Source organism: Saimiri boliviensis, chromosome 12 (genome assembly GCF_048565385.1).
Source record: "Saimiri boliviensis isolate mSaiBol1 chromosome 12, mSaiBol1.pri, whole genome shotgun sequence".
NCBI lineage: Eukaryota > Metazoa > Chordata > Mammalia > Primates > Cebidae > Saimiri > Saimiri boliviensis.
Window position 1 is genome coordinate 22,814,348 of NC_133460.1, and position 12,629 is coordinate 22,826,976.

Consider the following 12,629-nt stretch of genomic DNA (forward strand, 5'->3'; position numbering starts at 1 on the left):
TAGTAGTTGTTTGTTTATTTGTTTGTTTGTTTTTTAGATGGACTCTTGCTTTGTTGCCCAGGCTGGGGTGCAATGGCATGATCTCATCTCACTGCAACTTCTGTCTCCTGGGTTCAAGTGATTCTCTCACTTCTGCCTCCTGAGTAGCTGGGAATACAAGCACATACCACCACGCCCAGCTAATTTTCGTATTTTTAGTAACGATAGGGTTTCACTATGGTAGCCAGTCTGGTCTCAAACTCCTGACCTCAAGTGATCCACCCACCTCTGCCTCCCAAAGTGCCGAGATTATAGGCGTCAGCCACTGTGCCCAGCCAAATGTGTAGTATTTTTAATAGGATAAAGCCTACATAATTCTGTCCACAGTTCTTTACTTAGAAGTTGCTAATTTGTTCATGTTAATCTTATGTTTATTACAGATAATGGCATATGGGTTTTTTTTTTCTTTTTCCTGTCATGTATAGCTGAACCGTGCAGAATTTGAGGATCAAGATGATGAAGCCAGAGTTCAGTATGAGGGTTTTCGACCTGGGATGTACGTCCGCGTTGAGATTGAAAATGTTCCCTGTGAATTTGTGCAGAACTTTGACCCCCATTACCCCATTATTTTGGGTGGCTTGGGCAACAGTGAGGGCAATGTTGGATACGTGCAGGTGGGTCCCTTTGCTGCGTATTTGGTGCCTGAGGCTCTGTGGATTTCCCCTCCGTCAGTCATCTTACCCTTTTGTCCCCTCAGATGCGTCTGAAGAAACATCGCTGGTATAAGAAAATCCTCAAGTCCCGAGATCCAATCATATTTTCTGTAGGGTGGAGGAGGTTTCAGACCATCCCACTCTATTATATCGAAGACCACAATGGAAGACAAAGGCTTCTAAAGTACACGCCACAGCACATGCATTGCGGAGCAACCTTTTGGGGTAAAATATGATTACAATAAGTTGCTTGTTGCCGAGATTATTCCACAGGCTGCATCATTACAGCTTTGTGCTTTTCCTTTCATAAAATTCCACTCCTAAGATTTTTCTCTTTTCTGGGAGAGGGAAGGTAGTTTGGAGTATATAGGTAAATTTGTATCCAGATGTAAATGTTCATATCCAATATGTAAGCCTAGAATCTAAAATTAATGGTTTGCTGTATTTCTTTTTTTCCTTTTCCTTTAAGGCCCTATCACTCCACAGGGAACTGGTTTCTTGGCAATACAGTCTGTCAGTGGCATAATGGTAACTATTTTGGATAATTTCTTTTACAGATTGGTTTGAGAAATATATCGTGATTGTGGGTTATTAGGTACATGAGACTTTAAGTTGAAAATTAAATTACTCATTGTTTGTAATATAAAGTAAATTTCCCTTTCTTTTAATCTTCCTACATCCTTTTCAGTAGGCTGTGGGAGTATAGGAGGGGAGGTGGAAGGATTATGGTACTGAAGACATTTTCCATTTATGTGCATTTTTTGGATGTATTTATCTAAGCAAGCACTTAAGCAGTGCTCGCCATGTGCTGAGCACTCTATGAGGTTGTGAAGAGCCATCAGAGACCAGCCAGACATGAGGCTCCCTGCAGCCACGCTGGAATAGCAGTCTGTTCATTCCATTTTCATTTGAACAGTCAGGCAAGGCAAGGTTTATTGGTCCTATTTAATAGAGAAGAAAGCAGAATAATGAGCAGATGGAATCTGCCCTGAAGATCCAAAGTTTAATTTCCTAAACATTGCAACTGCGTTTTTCTTTGCCATTTCATTCCAAATAGATTATTATAGTGAAATTATGTTCCTCTGAAATCAGTCTCAGGAAAGTACTCAAGTAACACTTTTTTTGTTGTTGTTGTTTTGTTTTTTTTGAGACAGAGTCTCACTCTGTTGTCTCAGCTGGAGTACAGTGGTGCGATCTCGGCTGACCACAACCTCCATCTCCTGGGTTCAAGCAATTCTTCTGACTCAGCCTTCCTTCCAAGTAGCTGGGATTACAGTTGCACGCTACCATGCCCAGCTAATTTTTGTATTTTAGTAGAAATGCGGTTTTGCCATATTTTGGCCAGGCTGGTCTTGAACTCCTGACCTCTGGTGATCCACCCACCTCAGCCTCCCAAAAAGTGTTGGGATTATAGGCGTGAGCCATCACACCCAGTCTTAAGTCGTCCCTGTTAGTTTGGCCTACCAATTTTAAAGTTTTGCATTACTTTTGTCAAACCACTGGGTTGTAAGTTCAGATAGTCTTTCTTGTTTTTCTTAGCTATTGTAAGTAAAATTCACTTTGGTAATTTATTGTGTCACATAGAATTGAAGCTTTCTCTTGCTGATATTATTCCTATTTTCAAATTTTGGGGTTCCTGTTAGCCTGATTTCCGGATAGCTGCCACAGGAGTTGTCCTTGATCTGGATAAATCCATAAAAATTGTGAAGAAATTAAAGCTAACTGGTTTTCCATATAAAATTTTCAAGAACACTTCATTTATTAAGGTCTGTATATCTAAATATTCTCATATTTATAAATGTTCACATTGTTTGAGAAAAGGAATGAAATACTAAAATATGGGCCTCATGTTGTTAGAAAAGTGTTTGAAATTTTTTATCAGCCTCATATCTTCTTTGTTTGCTCTCTATATTCTGTGTTACTTATGCTCAAAAAAGCAGTAGTAACAGCTGTTTAGGAATTGAGGCTGTTACTCATGACTTCCCTGTGAGACTGCTACAGAACTCATATTGAAAATACGTCATTTTAACCACTGGGTTTTATTTCCTACTTTTTGGATTTGTGTTAAGAAAGGGGGAAAAAAATCACAAGTTTGTCTAACCATTCAGTAGAAAAATAGACAAAGCATTTGCAGACAACTTGGCAAGGGTACAGAGAAATGGATGTACTGTTTCCAGTATCTGGGGAGGGTAGTTTGAGCAGCATTTATTGACAATTTCCTTAGTGGGGATGTTTTCATTAAAAACACAGAGTTAGGAAGATCATAAAATGTTCTTGCAACATAAAGTAATAATACCACTGGCATTTATCTTACTGTTTTCATGTTCTAAGTGCATGCACCTGAGTAAAGGGATCTGGGCTGCGGTCCCGTCTGAGAGATGTCAGCAAAGGCTGCCTAGGCCAGTTCAGTTCAGTAAATCCCTCTTTGATCTTCTCTTCCACACAGACAGCAGTGATGAGCATGCCCATAAACCCACATGATTATTCTGGGAAAAATGAAAGAGTTGTATTATGTTTGAGGTAGTAATTCAACTTTCAGGGGCAAGTACAGTTTGATTATTTTATCACCTGTCAGTGCATCGTTTTTGTTCTTTAACCAGTGATGTATGTTTCAGATAAGAAGTAAAGCATAAAGTATATGAGCATATAAACATATAAAGCATAAAGTATAAGTGTGTGTGTATGTTTTTATCTTGCTATACCTGTAGGGAATGTTTAACTCTGCCTTGGAAGTGGCCAAATTTGAAGGTGCTATGATTCGAACTGTCAGTGGAATAAGGGGGCAGATCAAGAAAGCGCTCCGGGCTCCAGAAGGAGCTTTCCGGGCCAGCTTTGAGGATAAGCTGCTGATGAGCGGTGAGTGTCTAGTGTGGTGTTCAGGGAAGGGTGTTACCATTCATGCCTGACTTCTAGCCAGTGTGACCAGAGGCTAGGGTCAGGTCTCTAGAGATTTGAGCAGCTCCAGTATCCGATCTCCCAGTTGTATGCGGTGTGCCCATGCACCTTGTGTCTGCAACCCCGCTGGTCATACCCAGTAACAGTTCTGTGATCTATGAGAGTAGTTTTCTTAACGAGCTTTCTCTTCACATACTTTGCCACCGGGTAAAGAAGTTCAGAGTGCAGGTTTTGTTCTTTGTTTCTTTCCAATATGGATGTGATTCTTCTTTTGAAAATGTTAAAGTATAGTACCTCTCTTTTCAGATATTGTCTTCATGCGAACTTGGTATCCGGTTTCAATCCCAGCCTTCTATAACCCAGTAACATCTTTGTTGAAACCAGTGGGTGAAAAGGACACCTGGTCAGGAATGCGGACCACAGGTCAACTTAGGCTCGCCCACGGCATCAGACTAAAGGCGAACAAGGACTCTCTATATAAGGTAGCAGTCGCGTGTGTGTTAGTGCAGATGCAACCTGTGCTCTGTAGACAGGGAGTCACATAGACACTTTTCTATAATGTCTTACATGCGTTGAATGTCCTAGTTTAAAGTCTAACATTGAATTTGATTGAACAGTTGTATATTCATGGAATATTTTGGAACAGAACACCAAAAAAGTGGTAATAGTGTTTCTTTCTGGATCGAAGACAAACTTTTCTTTTTTAAAATAAATTTTATAGCCCAGCACGGTGGCTCATGCCTGTAATCCCAGCACTTTGGGAGGCCAAGGTAGATCATGAGGCCAGGAGATCTAGACCATCCTGGCTAACACAGTGAAACCTCGTCACTACTAAAAATACAAAAAAATTAGCTGGGCGTGGTGGCACGTGCCTGTAGTCCCAGCTGCTTGGGAGGCTGAGGCAGGAGAATTGCTTGAACCTGGGAGGCGGTGGTTGCAGTGAGCTGAGATCGCGCCATTGCACTCCAGCCTGGGCAACAAGAGCAAAACACCATCTTAAAAAAAAAAATTATTTTGTATATTTGAGGTTGACCACATGATCTTAAAAGATACATATAGATAGTAAACTGGTTACTGTAGTGAAGCAAATTAATGTGTCTGCCATCTCACATAGTTACATTTTGTTGTGTGACAGGAACAGCTAAAATCTACTTATTTAACAAAAATCCCAAAGACTGCATTTTTATTAACTATAGCCCTCATGATGTACATTAGATCTCTAACTTGTTCATCCTACATGTCTGCTGCTTTGTACCTTTTATTGTACATCTCCCAGTTTCTACTGGTCATTTCTTATTTGGCCCATTTTTTCAACTGGCTCATTTGTCTGCTATTAAGTTATAAGAGTTCTTTACCAGTTTTTGGATATTAATACTTTATCAGATATGTGGTTTGCAAATATTTCTTCCAGTCTGTAGATTCCCTTTTCATTTTGTTGGTTGTTTCCTTTGCTGTGCGGAAGCTTTTTAGTTTGGTGCAGTCCTCCTTGTTTCAAATGTTTGCATTTGTAGCTTTGCTTGTGGTGGGAAATCCAAAAAATTATGACTAAGTCCACTGTCAAGAGGCTTTCCCCTTTTGTTCTCTTCTAGGAGTTTTATGGTTTGGGGTCTTGTTTGGGTCTTTTATCTGTTTTGAGATGATTTTTGTGTATGGTGTATGATCAGGATCTAATTTTATTCTTTTGCTTGTGAAAATCCAGTTTTCCCAGCACTATTATTGAAGAGACTCTCTTTTTTTCCATTGTGTTGTCTTGTTTGCCCTTGTCAAAAATTAGTTGACAGTATATGTTTGGATTTATTTCAAAGGTCTCTGTTCCGTTCCATTGGTCCGGTTTTGTTTGTTTGTTTGTTTGTTTTTATGCCAGTACCATACTGTTTTGTTAACTATAGCTTTGTAATACAGTTTTAAATCAGGAGGTGTGATGGATCCAACTTTTTCTTTCACAGTAATCTGTTGGCTGTTTGGGGTTTTCTGTGGTTCCATGTGAGTTTCAGGATTGTTTGTTTTGGGGTTTGTCTGTGTGTGTTGTTTTTGTTTTTTTGAGATGAAGTCTCTTTGTCACCCAAGCTGGAGTACAGTGGCATCATCTTGACTCACTGCAGTCTCAGTCTCCTAAGTAGCTGGGAATACAGGCACATGCCACCACCATGCCTGGCCAAGTTTTGTATTTTTAGTAGACACGGGGTTTCTCTATGTTGTCCAGGCTGGCCTTCTTGGTTAAATTTCACCTTCTTGGTTAAATTTATTCCTAAGTTTTTGTTTTTCTTTGATGCTATTATAAATAAGGTTGTTTTCTTTTTTTTTTTTTTTTTTTTTTTTTTTTGTGAGACGGAGTTTCGCTCTTGTTACCCAGGCTGGAGTGCAATGGCACGATCTCGGCTCACCGCATCCTCCGCCTCCTGGGTTCAGGCAATTCTCTTGCCTCAACCTCCTGAGTAGCTGGGATTACAGGCACATGCCACCATGCCCAGCTAATTTTTTGTATTTTTTTTAGTAGAGACGGGGTTTCACCATGTTGACCAGGATGGTCTCGATCTCTTGACCTTGTGATCCACCTGCCTCAGCCTCCCAAAGTGCTGGGATTACAGGCTTGAGCCACCGCGCCCGGCTAGGTTGTTTTCTTGATTTCTTTGTCAGCTAGGTTTCTGTTGAAGCAATGTGGGTTTTTATGGAAGTTTGAATGTTTCAATAAGCTTTTTATTGAAATGTTAATGTACATACAGAAGAGTGCCCAAATCCTAAGTGTGCAGCTAGATGAACTGTGTGGCACACCAAGCTGCCACACCCTGGACCAAGCAGTAGCCTCGCCCTGTGGCCTCTCCCAAGCAGTGTCGTCCTGCCCCCCCAAAATAGCCACTTTCCCAGTTCCTGACATGGATTTGTTCTGCCTGGTTTTGACTTTTATAAAACACAGCACATTATATTGAGCCTAGCTTCTTTGATTCAATATTATAAGCCACATCCATGTTCTTGTCTATGGCAAACATTCATTTATTGTCATTGTTGAGTTCCATTATATGATTGTGTCACCATTTATTCATTGGTGGGTAAAATGGTTTCCCATTTTTGGTCGTCGTCCCATGGCCCTGAACACTAAGGTCTGGATATGGGACTTGCAGGTGTTCAGGGGCACACACACTTCTGCTGGAGGCTTCCTGGGTGGGGTGGAGGCTCCAGGGCACCTGTGCTCTGCTTCAGTGCTGAGGTTTTTGTGTCGTGTTCTGGGGGCGCAATGGCTTGACCTCCACCACCACCAGCAGCTTAAAGAGTTCCTGCTGTTGCGCATGCTTGCTGACAGCTGGCTTGTTCAGGTTTTTTAAATTTTATTTTAGGTTTTCATTGCCTGTCTGGACTTCTGTTTTTATTTAAATGTTGGTTTCTTAGAACTTTCATTATTCTTCTCAAAGCTTAACAATGCATTTAAAAAGATTTGTTCTTTTTTGTGGAGTATTTAGTTTTGTAATAAGAGAGTTGTTCAAGGCATCAGTCTGCTACTCTGCTAGAAAAAGAAGTCTCTCCTAGGCTTTTATTTTATGTAAAATAGTTAATGAAATTTTGAACTATCTTACATGAATTTTTATTAAAATACACTTTGGTGCTCCTTGTTCATTCTACTCTTTTGTAAGAAGTAGGATTTCCCTGAATTCTTGAATTTGAAAACAATTTGGGTTCCTAAGCAGAGAATATGGAAGATTATTAAGATGATGTCTTTAATAATAAATTTCAAGACATAGGAGAAACTTTTTCTATATAGTTGACTTTAATGAAAGCCTAGGGCAAAACTTTCAATTTATTAACAGTGTTTATGAGGCAGTTAAGAATTTGGGTCAGCTCGATTAAACAGAAGTTAAGATTACCTTGAAAATTCAGTAGAGTATTTTGCCTTCATCTGTCATTTGAGTCTCCCTTCTTTCAGCCAGCCTTCCATCAGAAATAAAATAAAGTTAAACTTCTTAATTAGAATCAGGCATCAGGACACTTTGGCTGCTGATTGAGGAAGAACTGTCCTTAAATCCAGAGTAGGCGGGGCATGGTGGCTCATGCCTGTAATCCCAGCACTTTGGGAGGCCAAGGTGGGTGAATCACCTGAGGTTAGCAGTTCGAGACCAGCCTGACCAACACAGTGAAACCATATCTCTACTGCAAATACAAAAATTAGCCGGGCGTGGTGGGGTGTGCCTGTAGTCCCAGCTACTCGGGAGGCTGAGACAGGAGACTCACTTGAACTCGGGAGGTGAAGGTTGCAGTGAGTTGAGATCATGCCACTGCACTCCAGCCTGGGTAACAGGGTGAGACTCCGTTACCTGGAGTGGCCAAAAGACAAGGCCTGAAATTTTCATTAAAAGAAACCTTGGGCCTATTCATCTGCTCTGTTAAAACCCCATAGTTCCCTACATACCATAGAAATGGACACAGTGGGTTTTGGGGGAGAGTTGTAAGTATAAGCTCTCTGTTCCTCTGTTTACTGAGAATTGTGGGTGTCCACTGAGACAGTCCGTGTTGGGCGGATAGTTGAGTCCTGATTTCTCAGGGCCAGTGGATTCTATTTACTGATCTTGTGGAAAAGTCAACCCAATGAGATTTTATGCAGAAGTTTTAAGTGCACATTGAACATAATTTGAATATGTCACAGTCTTTATTTTTCTTTTCAGCCAATCCTGAGGCAAAAGAAACATTTTAATTCACTGCACATTCCAAAAGCCTTGCAGAAGGCCCTGCCATTTAAGAACAAGCCCAAGACTCAAGCAAAGGCAGGCAAGGTGCCGAAGGACAGGCGGAGACCAGCCGTCATACGCGAGCCTCATGAAAGAAAGGTACCGTCACCCATGCCATACTGCATGCTGCATTTAGATTGGAAGAGAACACTCTTAGCAGCACACTTCATGTTTCTACTGCAGTCTCAGTTATTCAGGGCATCGAAACTAAAGTCAGAGGAAGAACAGGAGTCCATTTCCCTTCCTTTGCCTGGTCCTGCCCTGCCTGTGCTTTTGAATGGGGGATAACAGACACACGGCTGGGGGACCCTTCTGTCTTGGTTAGCTGTACAGTGTCCACAGAATGATGAACAGTGGTGTTAAAGGTAAAATGCAATCACACCTGTGTCTCCATGCCAACAATGACTTCCTAGCGCAGGATGCATTTTCATGCAGTTAATATTCATTTGGATCGTGGGTTGCCCCTAGTCTTAGAGCTTAGGATGTGAGTGTGTGGTGGCTGAGAGAGCATTTTGATGCTCACTGGCTTTTGTCCTTGTTAGATCCTCGCGCTGCTGGATGCTCTGAGTACCGTGCATAGTCAGAAGATGAAGAAGGCTAAGGAGCAGCGGCACCTGCACAATAAAGAGCACTTCAGAGCCAAGCAGAAGGAGGAAGAGGAGAAGCTGAAGCGGCAGAAGGACCTCAGGAAGAAGCTTTTCCGAATTCAGGGGCAGAAGGAAAGAAGAAACCAGAAGTCCAGTTTGAAGGGGGCTGAGGGGCAATTGCAGTGAGCCTTTGGACTGGAGGGACTGTCCCTGGATCTGTGAAGGTAGACAGTTTCAAACATCACTGGTGGAATGCTTGTGAATGACAAGTCCGGGCAAGAGCCCAAGAGATGTCTTTACCCAGGCTGTGCCTGTGAGAGGAGGAATAGAGAAGCCTGGGCTGCTGGGATCGGGTTCATTCTCAGCACTTGGGGCTGTCAAGATGTAAAGTGGTATCGCTGTGGTTATGTGGATTCTCCTACTTCCCTCTGCCTGCCTCAGTTTAATTATTTGTACTATAAAAATATCATTAAAATATTTTTTTTGTTAGTTGTGACTTAGTAGTTTTCACTAGGGATGAATGCCTGACAATTCTTTGTGGATAATTATTTATTCTACCACCTTCATCAGGCGTCTTCCAGAAGGGAAAGAAATACTCACTTGAACCCTCAGCTCTCATGTAAAATTTTAGAGACGGGTGTGTAGTGTTTTTGTTTTTTGGGTTTTGTTTGTCTGTTATTTCCTTTGATCACTGGCCGTCGTGGACATTTCCTATCTTATTTCATATATTTTGCACATTAGTATAGTGATGAGGTAACAATAAGTACTCTTTTGAAGCTTTAGACCAGGAGATTGTTGTCTCAGGTGCAGAGACCAAGGAAATTGTATGTATCAGTGAGGGAGGCTTCCTGTATTATGCTCATGCATTATACCTGCCTAGCTACATTACTCTTTTTAAAATTAAACATTATATTGATGTAATCATACTATTATATAGGTTATGTATATATTTCATGATTATATGTTGATATAGTTATATGCAATCAAATTCTATATGATGTAGTCATAGAGTCACATACATTGTATACTTTGCCCAGTTTCTCTCAGTGGTAACATTTCACACATACCACACTCAGGATATTACATCAATACAGCCCACTGATTTTATTCACATTTCCCCAGCTTAACTTTCCCCAACATATACTCCTCCATGTGTGCAGGTGTGTGTAGAAATATGGAACACGGCTGGGTACAGTGACTCACGCCTGTATTCCCAGCACTTTGGGACACCGAGGCAGGAGGAATCACTTGAACCCAGGAATTTGAGACCAGCTTAGGCAATGTGGCGAAACTTCATCTCTACAAAAAATGCAAAAATTCGACAGGTGTGGTGCTGTGCACCTGAATTTCCAGCTACTTGGGAGGCTGAGGTAGGAGAATCATTTGAGCTTGGGAGGTTGAGGCTGTAACGAGCCATGATAGCATGCCGCACTCCAGCCTGGGTGGCAGGGCAAGACCCTGTTTCAAAAAATATACATACACATATGTGGAACACTTCATGAATTTGTGTGCCATCTGTGCGCGGGTCTATGCTGACCTCTGTGTTGTTCCAGTTTTAGTATGTGTGCTGCTGAGATGAGTACCACATTGCCTTTGCAGTATCACAGGGGCCAAAGAGGGTTGGCAGGATTGTGAGAAGCTGGCCTAGTCTGAGAGGCTTTCTAAAAGCCTAAACCTGTCAGTGGGCAGGTGCTCAGCGTCGTGTCTCATAAGAAGGGAAAGGGATGTGAGGATCCCGTCAGGGCTGATTCCACCTGGGAAGTGACAACTGGAACGTGCCTGGAACTTTCTGAGCAACTCTAGGTGTAAATGTTTCTCTATTCCTCAAGAGCTATTACGAATTTCATCATCTCGTATGCTGATAGGCCTGGGGACTGACACATAGCCCATCAAAATTATAAAATAATTTAAAACTAATTTGTTACATAGCATAATTGATACATTTTAAAATGTAAAATTACAACTAAAATTGACAAGTCATACCATGTTTTACAGTTAAGTAGTTTACAAGGTGATCAGCAAGTATCTTATACAACAAGCAAATTTGTTCAAAGAGAGGCATTGCATATAAGTATTTATAATTGTATAGTTTTATATTTTAGCCGGAAGAGTGAAATCCTTTAGCAATGGGGAAATAAAAGAATGTTTAAGCACAGTTGCAGATATACGTAGGTGGAAGACAATATGTAGGTGGAAGTCTACCTGCTAATATTAAAAATCTTGGTTTATCATATTTGGAGAACAAGAGAAAAAAGTTTGTATATCAAGATTATTTAAAAGTAAAGTTAAGGAATCTCTAATGTCTGAAAGAAACAATAAATAGCATTTTCCATGTACAATTTTTATTGGTGAAAGTCCCAGATGGCCAGGTTAGTAAAATACAGTCATGCATCAGTTAAGGATGGGGATACATTCTGAGAAATGTATCAACAGGCAAATTTGTCACTGTGTAAACATTATAGAGTGACACACAAACCTAGACGGTTCAGCCTACTGTACACCTGGGCTCTATGGTATGGCCTATTGCTCCTAGGCTACAAACCTGGACAGCATGTAACTGTAGGGTACCAGCCCCCACACGGCACCCGTGGATACCCCTATTTCGGTGGCAAAAAAGGAATGAGAAAAAGGTTAAGAATGCATAAAGTGGGACCAGGGGGCCAGAGCGAACAGGAGGCTGCAAAGGCCCCAAGCTCTGGTTTCCACGATATTGAATACAGTCACTTTTATCTATAGAGCAGATGGTGGGGTGAATCAGTGAAAGGGAGGCTGTGCGCCAAATGTAAGATGGATAGCAGTGGCAGTTTATGTGAGTTTCTCAAGAACTAAAAGCATATGCTTATCCATAGATAATGCATCTGGTGGGAACAGGCTTAGCAAGGAGCCTACGTGTCTGGTTACATTCCAGTGCTTCAAGGGGGTGTTACGTCCTTGGGCACTATGTTTAAAATATCAGAGCTTAGGTCACTCTGTACTTGGAAACATGCTGGCAATAGAGAGGCCTGCCTCCCCTAGGCCTCCTGCGGTTTTCCACAGTTCACTGTTCCTGATTTCTTTTATACATTACTTATAACCAGTTTATGTAGGCACACTGTTAAACCCTTCCTCCATTGCTGCTTCCCCCAACATGTGACTTTACTGACTACTGTAGGCATTTGTAACACAGTGGTAAACATTTATGTATCTAAACATGGAAAAGGCGTAGCAAAAACACGATATTGTGGAACCACCGCCATATATGTGGTCCATCATTGACTGAACATCTTGCAGCGTGTGGCTGCATGTACAGGCATAGTTTTTGCTGTGAGTTTGCATCCATCTCATAGGAAGACATATATCAAAATGAGGACCAGACTGGAGAGTGTGAAATTACTTTTCAATACTAATGGATTATTCATTTGATATTGTCAGCAAGTATGTGGCAAAAATAAATTCCACCAGAATGTGGTTCCATAAGAGGAAAAACTGAGTTGTTCACCTTGTTGGCACGTGGAGCAGAGCCACTGAGCTTCGTAAAATGTGCTTGGAAGAAAGTAGAGAGGGCATTCGAGGTAACTGAGGCATTGCTATGCAAAGTAAGTGTTTGCCCTCTAAAATATTTTAACAATTTTTATAAAAACCTTTCTCAATTGCATTAAACTTTCTAAATTGTAAAAATTATTCTCTGTTACACCTTTCTATCTTTTTACTCTACACAGGCAGCCGTAAGTGCTGGATATGTTTTGAAAACATTGAACCTC

At 41.2% G+C, this 12,629-nt stretch overlaps 1 protein-coding gene and 1 non-coding gene across 3 annotated transcripts in view; one reads left to right on the plus strand and one right to left on the minus strand.

Annotated features, from left to right (window-relative positions):
* Positions 1-9,378, plus strand: part of BMS1 (BMS1 ribosome biogenesis factor) — a 43,176-nt gene extending 33,798 nt beyond the window's left edge. For both annotated transcript variants that reach the window (XM_010340637.3, XM_074382082.1), the window contains exons 16-23: positions 465-653; positions 737-917; positions 1,162-1,220; positions 2,336-2,458; positions 3,401-3,548; positions 3,894-4,069; positions 8,240-8,401; positions 8,845-9,378. In XM_010340637.3, the coding sequence (XP_010338939.1) occupies positions 465-653; positions 737-917; positions 1,162-1,220; positions 2,336-2,458; positions 3,401-3,548; positions 3,894-4,069; positions 8,240-8,401; positions 8,845-9,075 (1,269 nt within the window). In that variant the 3' untranslated portion in view covers positions 9,076-9,378. The remainder of the gene's footprint in view (positions 1-464; positions 654-736; positions 918-1,161; positions 1,221-2,335; positions 2,459-3,400; positions 3,549-3,893; positions 4,070-8,239; positions 8,402-8,844) is intronic.
* Positions 9,379-10,369: 991 nt separating this feature from the next.
* Positions 10,370-10,472, minus strand: LOC120367447 (U6 spliceosomal RNA). The gene has a single exon (XR_005581831.1). It is a non-coding gene; the product is annotated as a U6 spliceosomal RNA (small nuclear RNA).
* Positions 10,473-12,629: the final 2,157 nt, after the last annotated feature.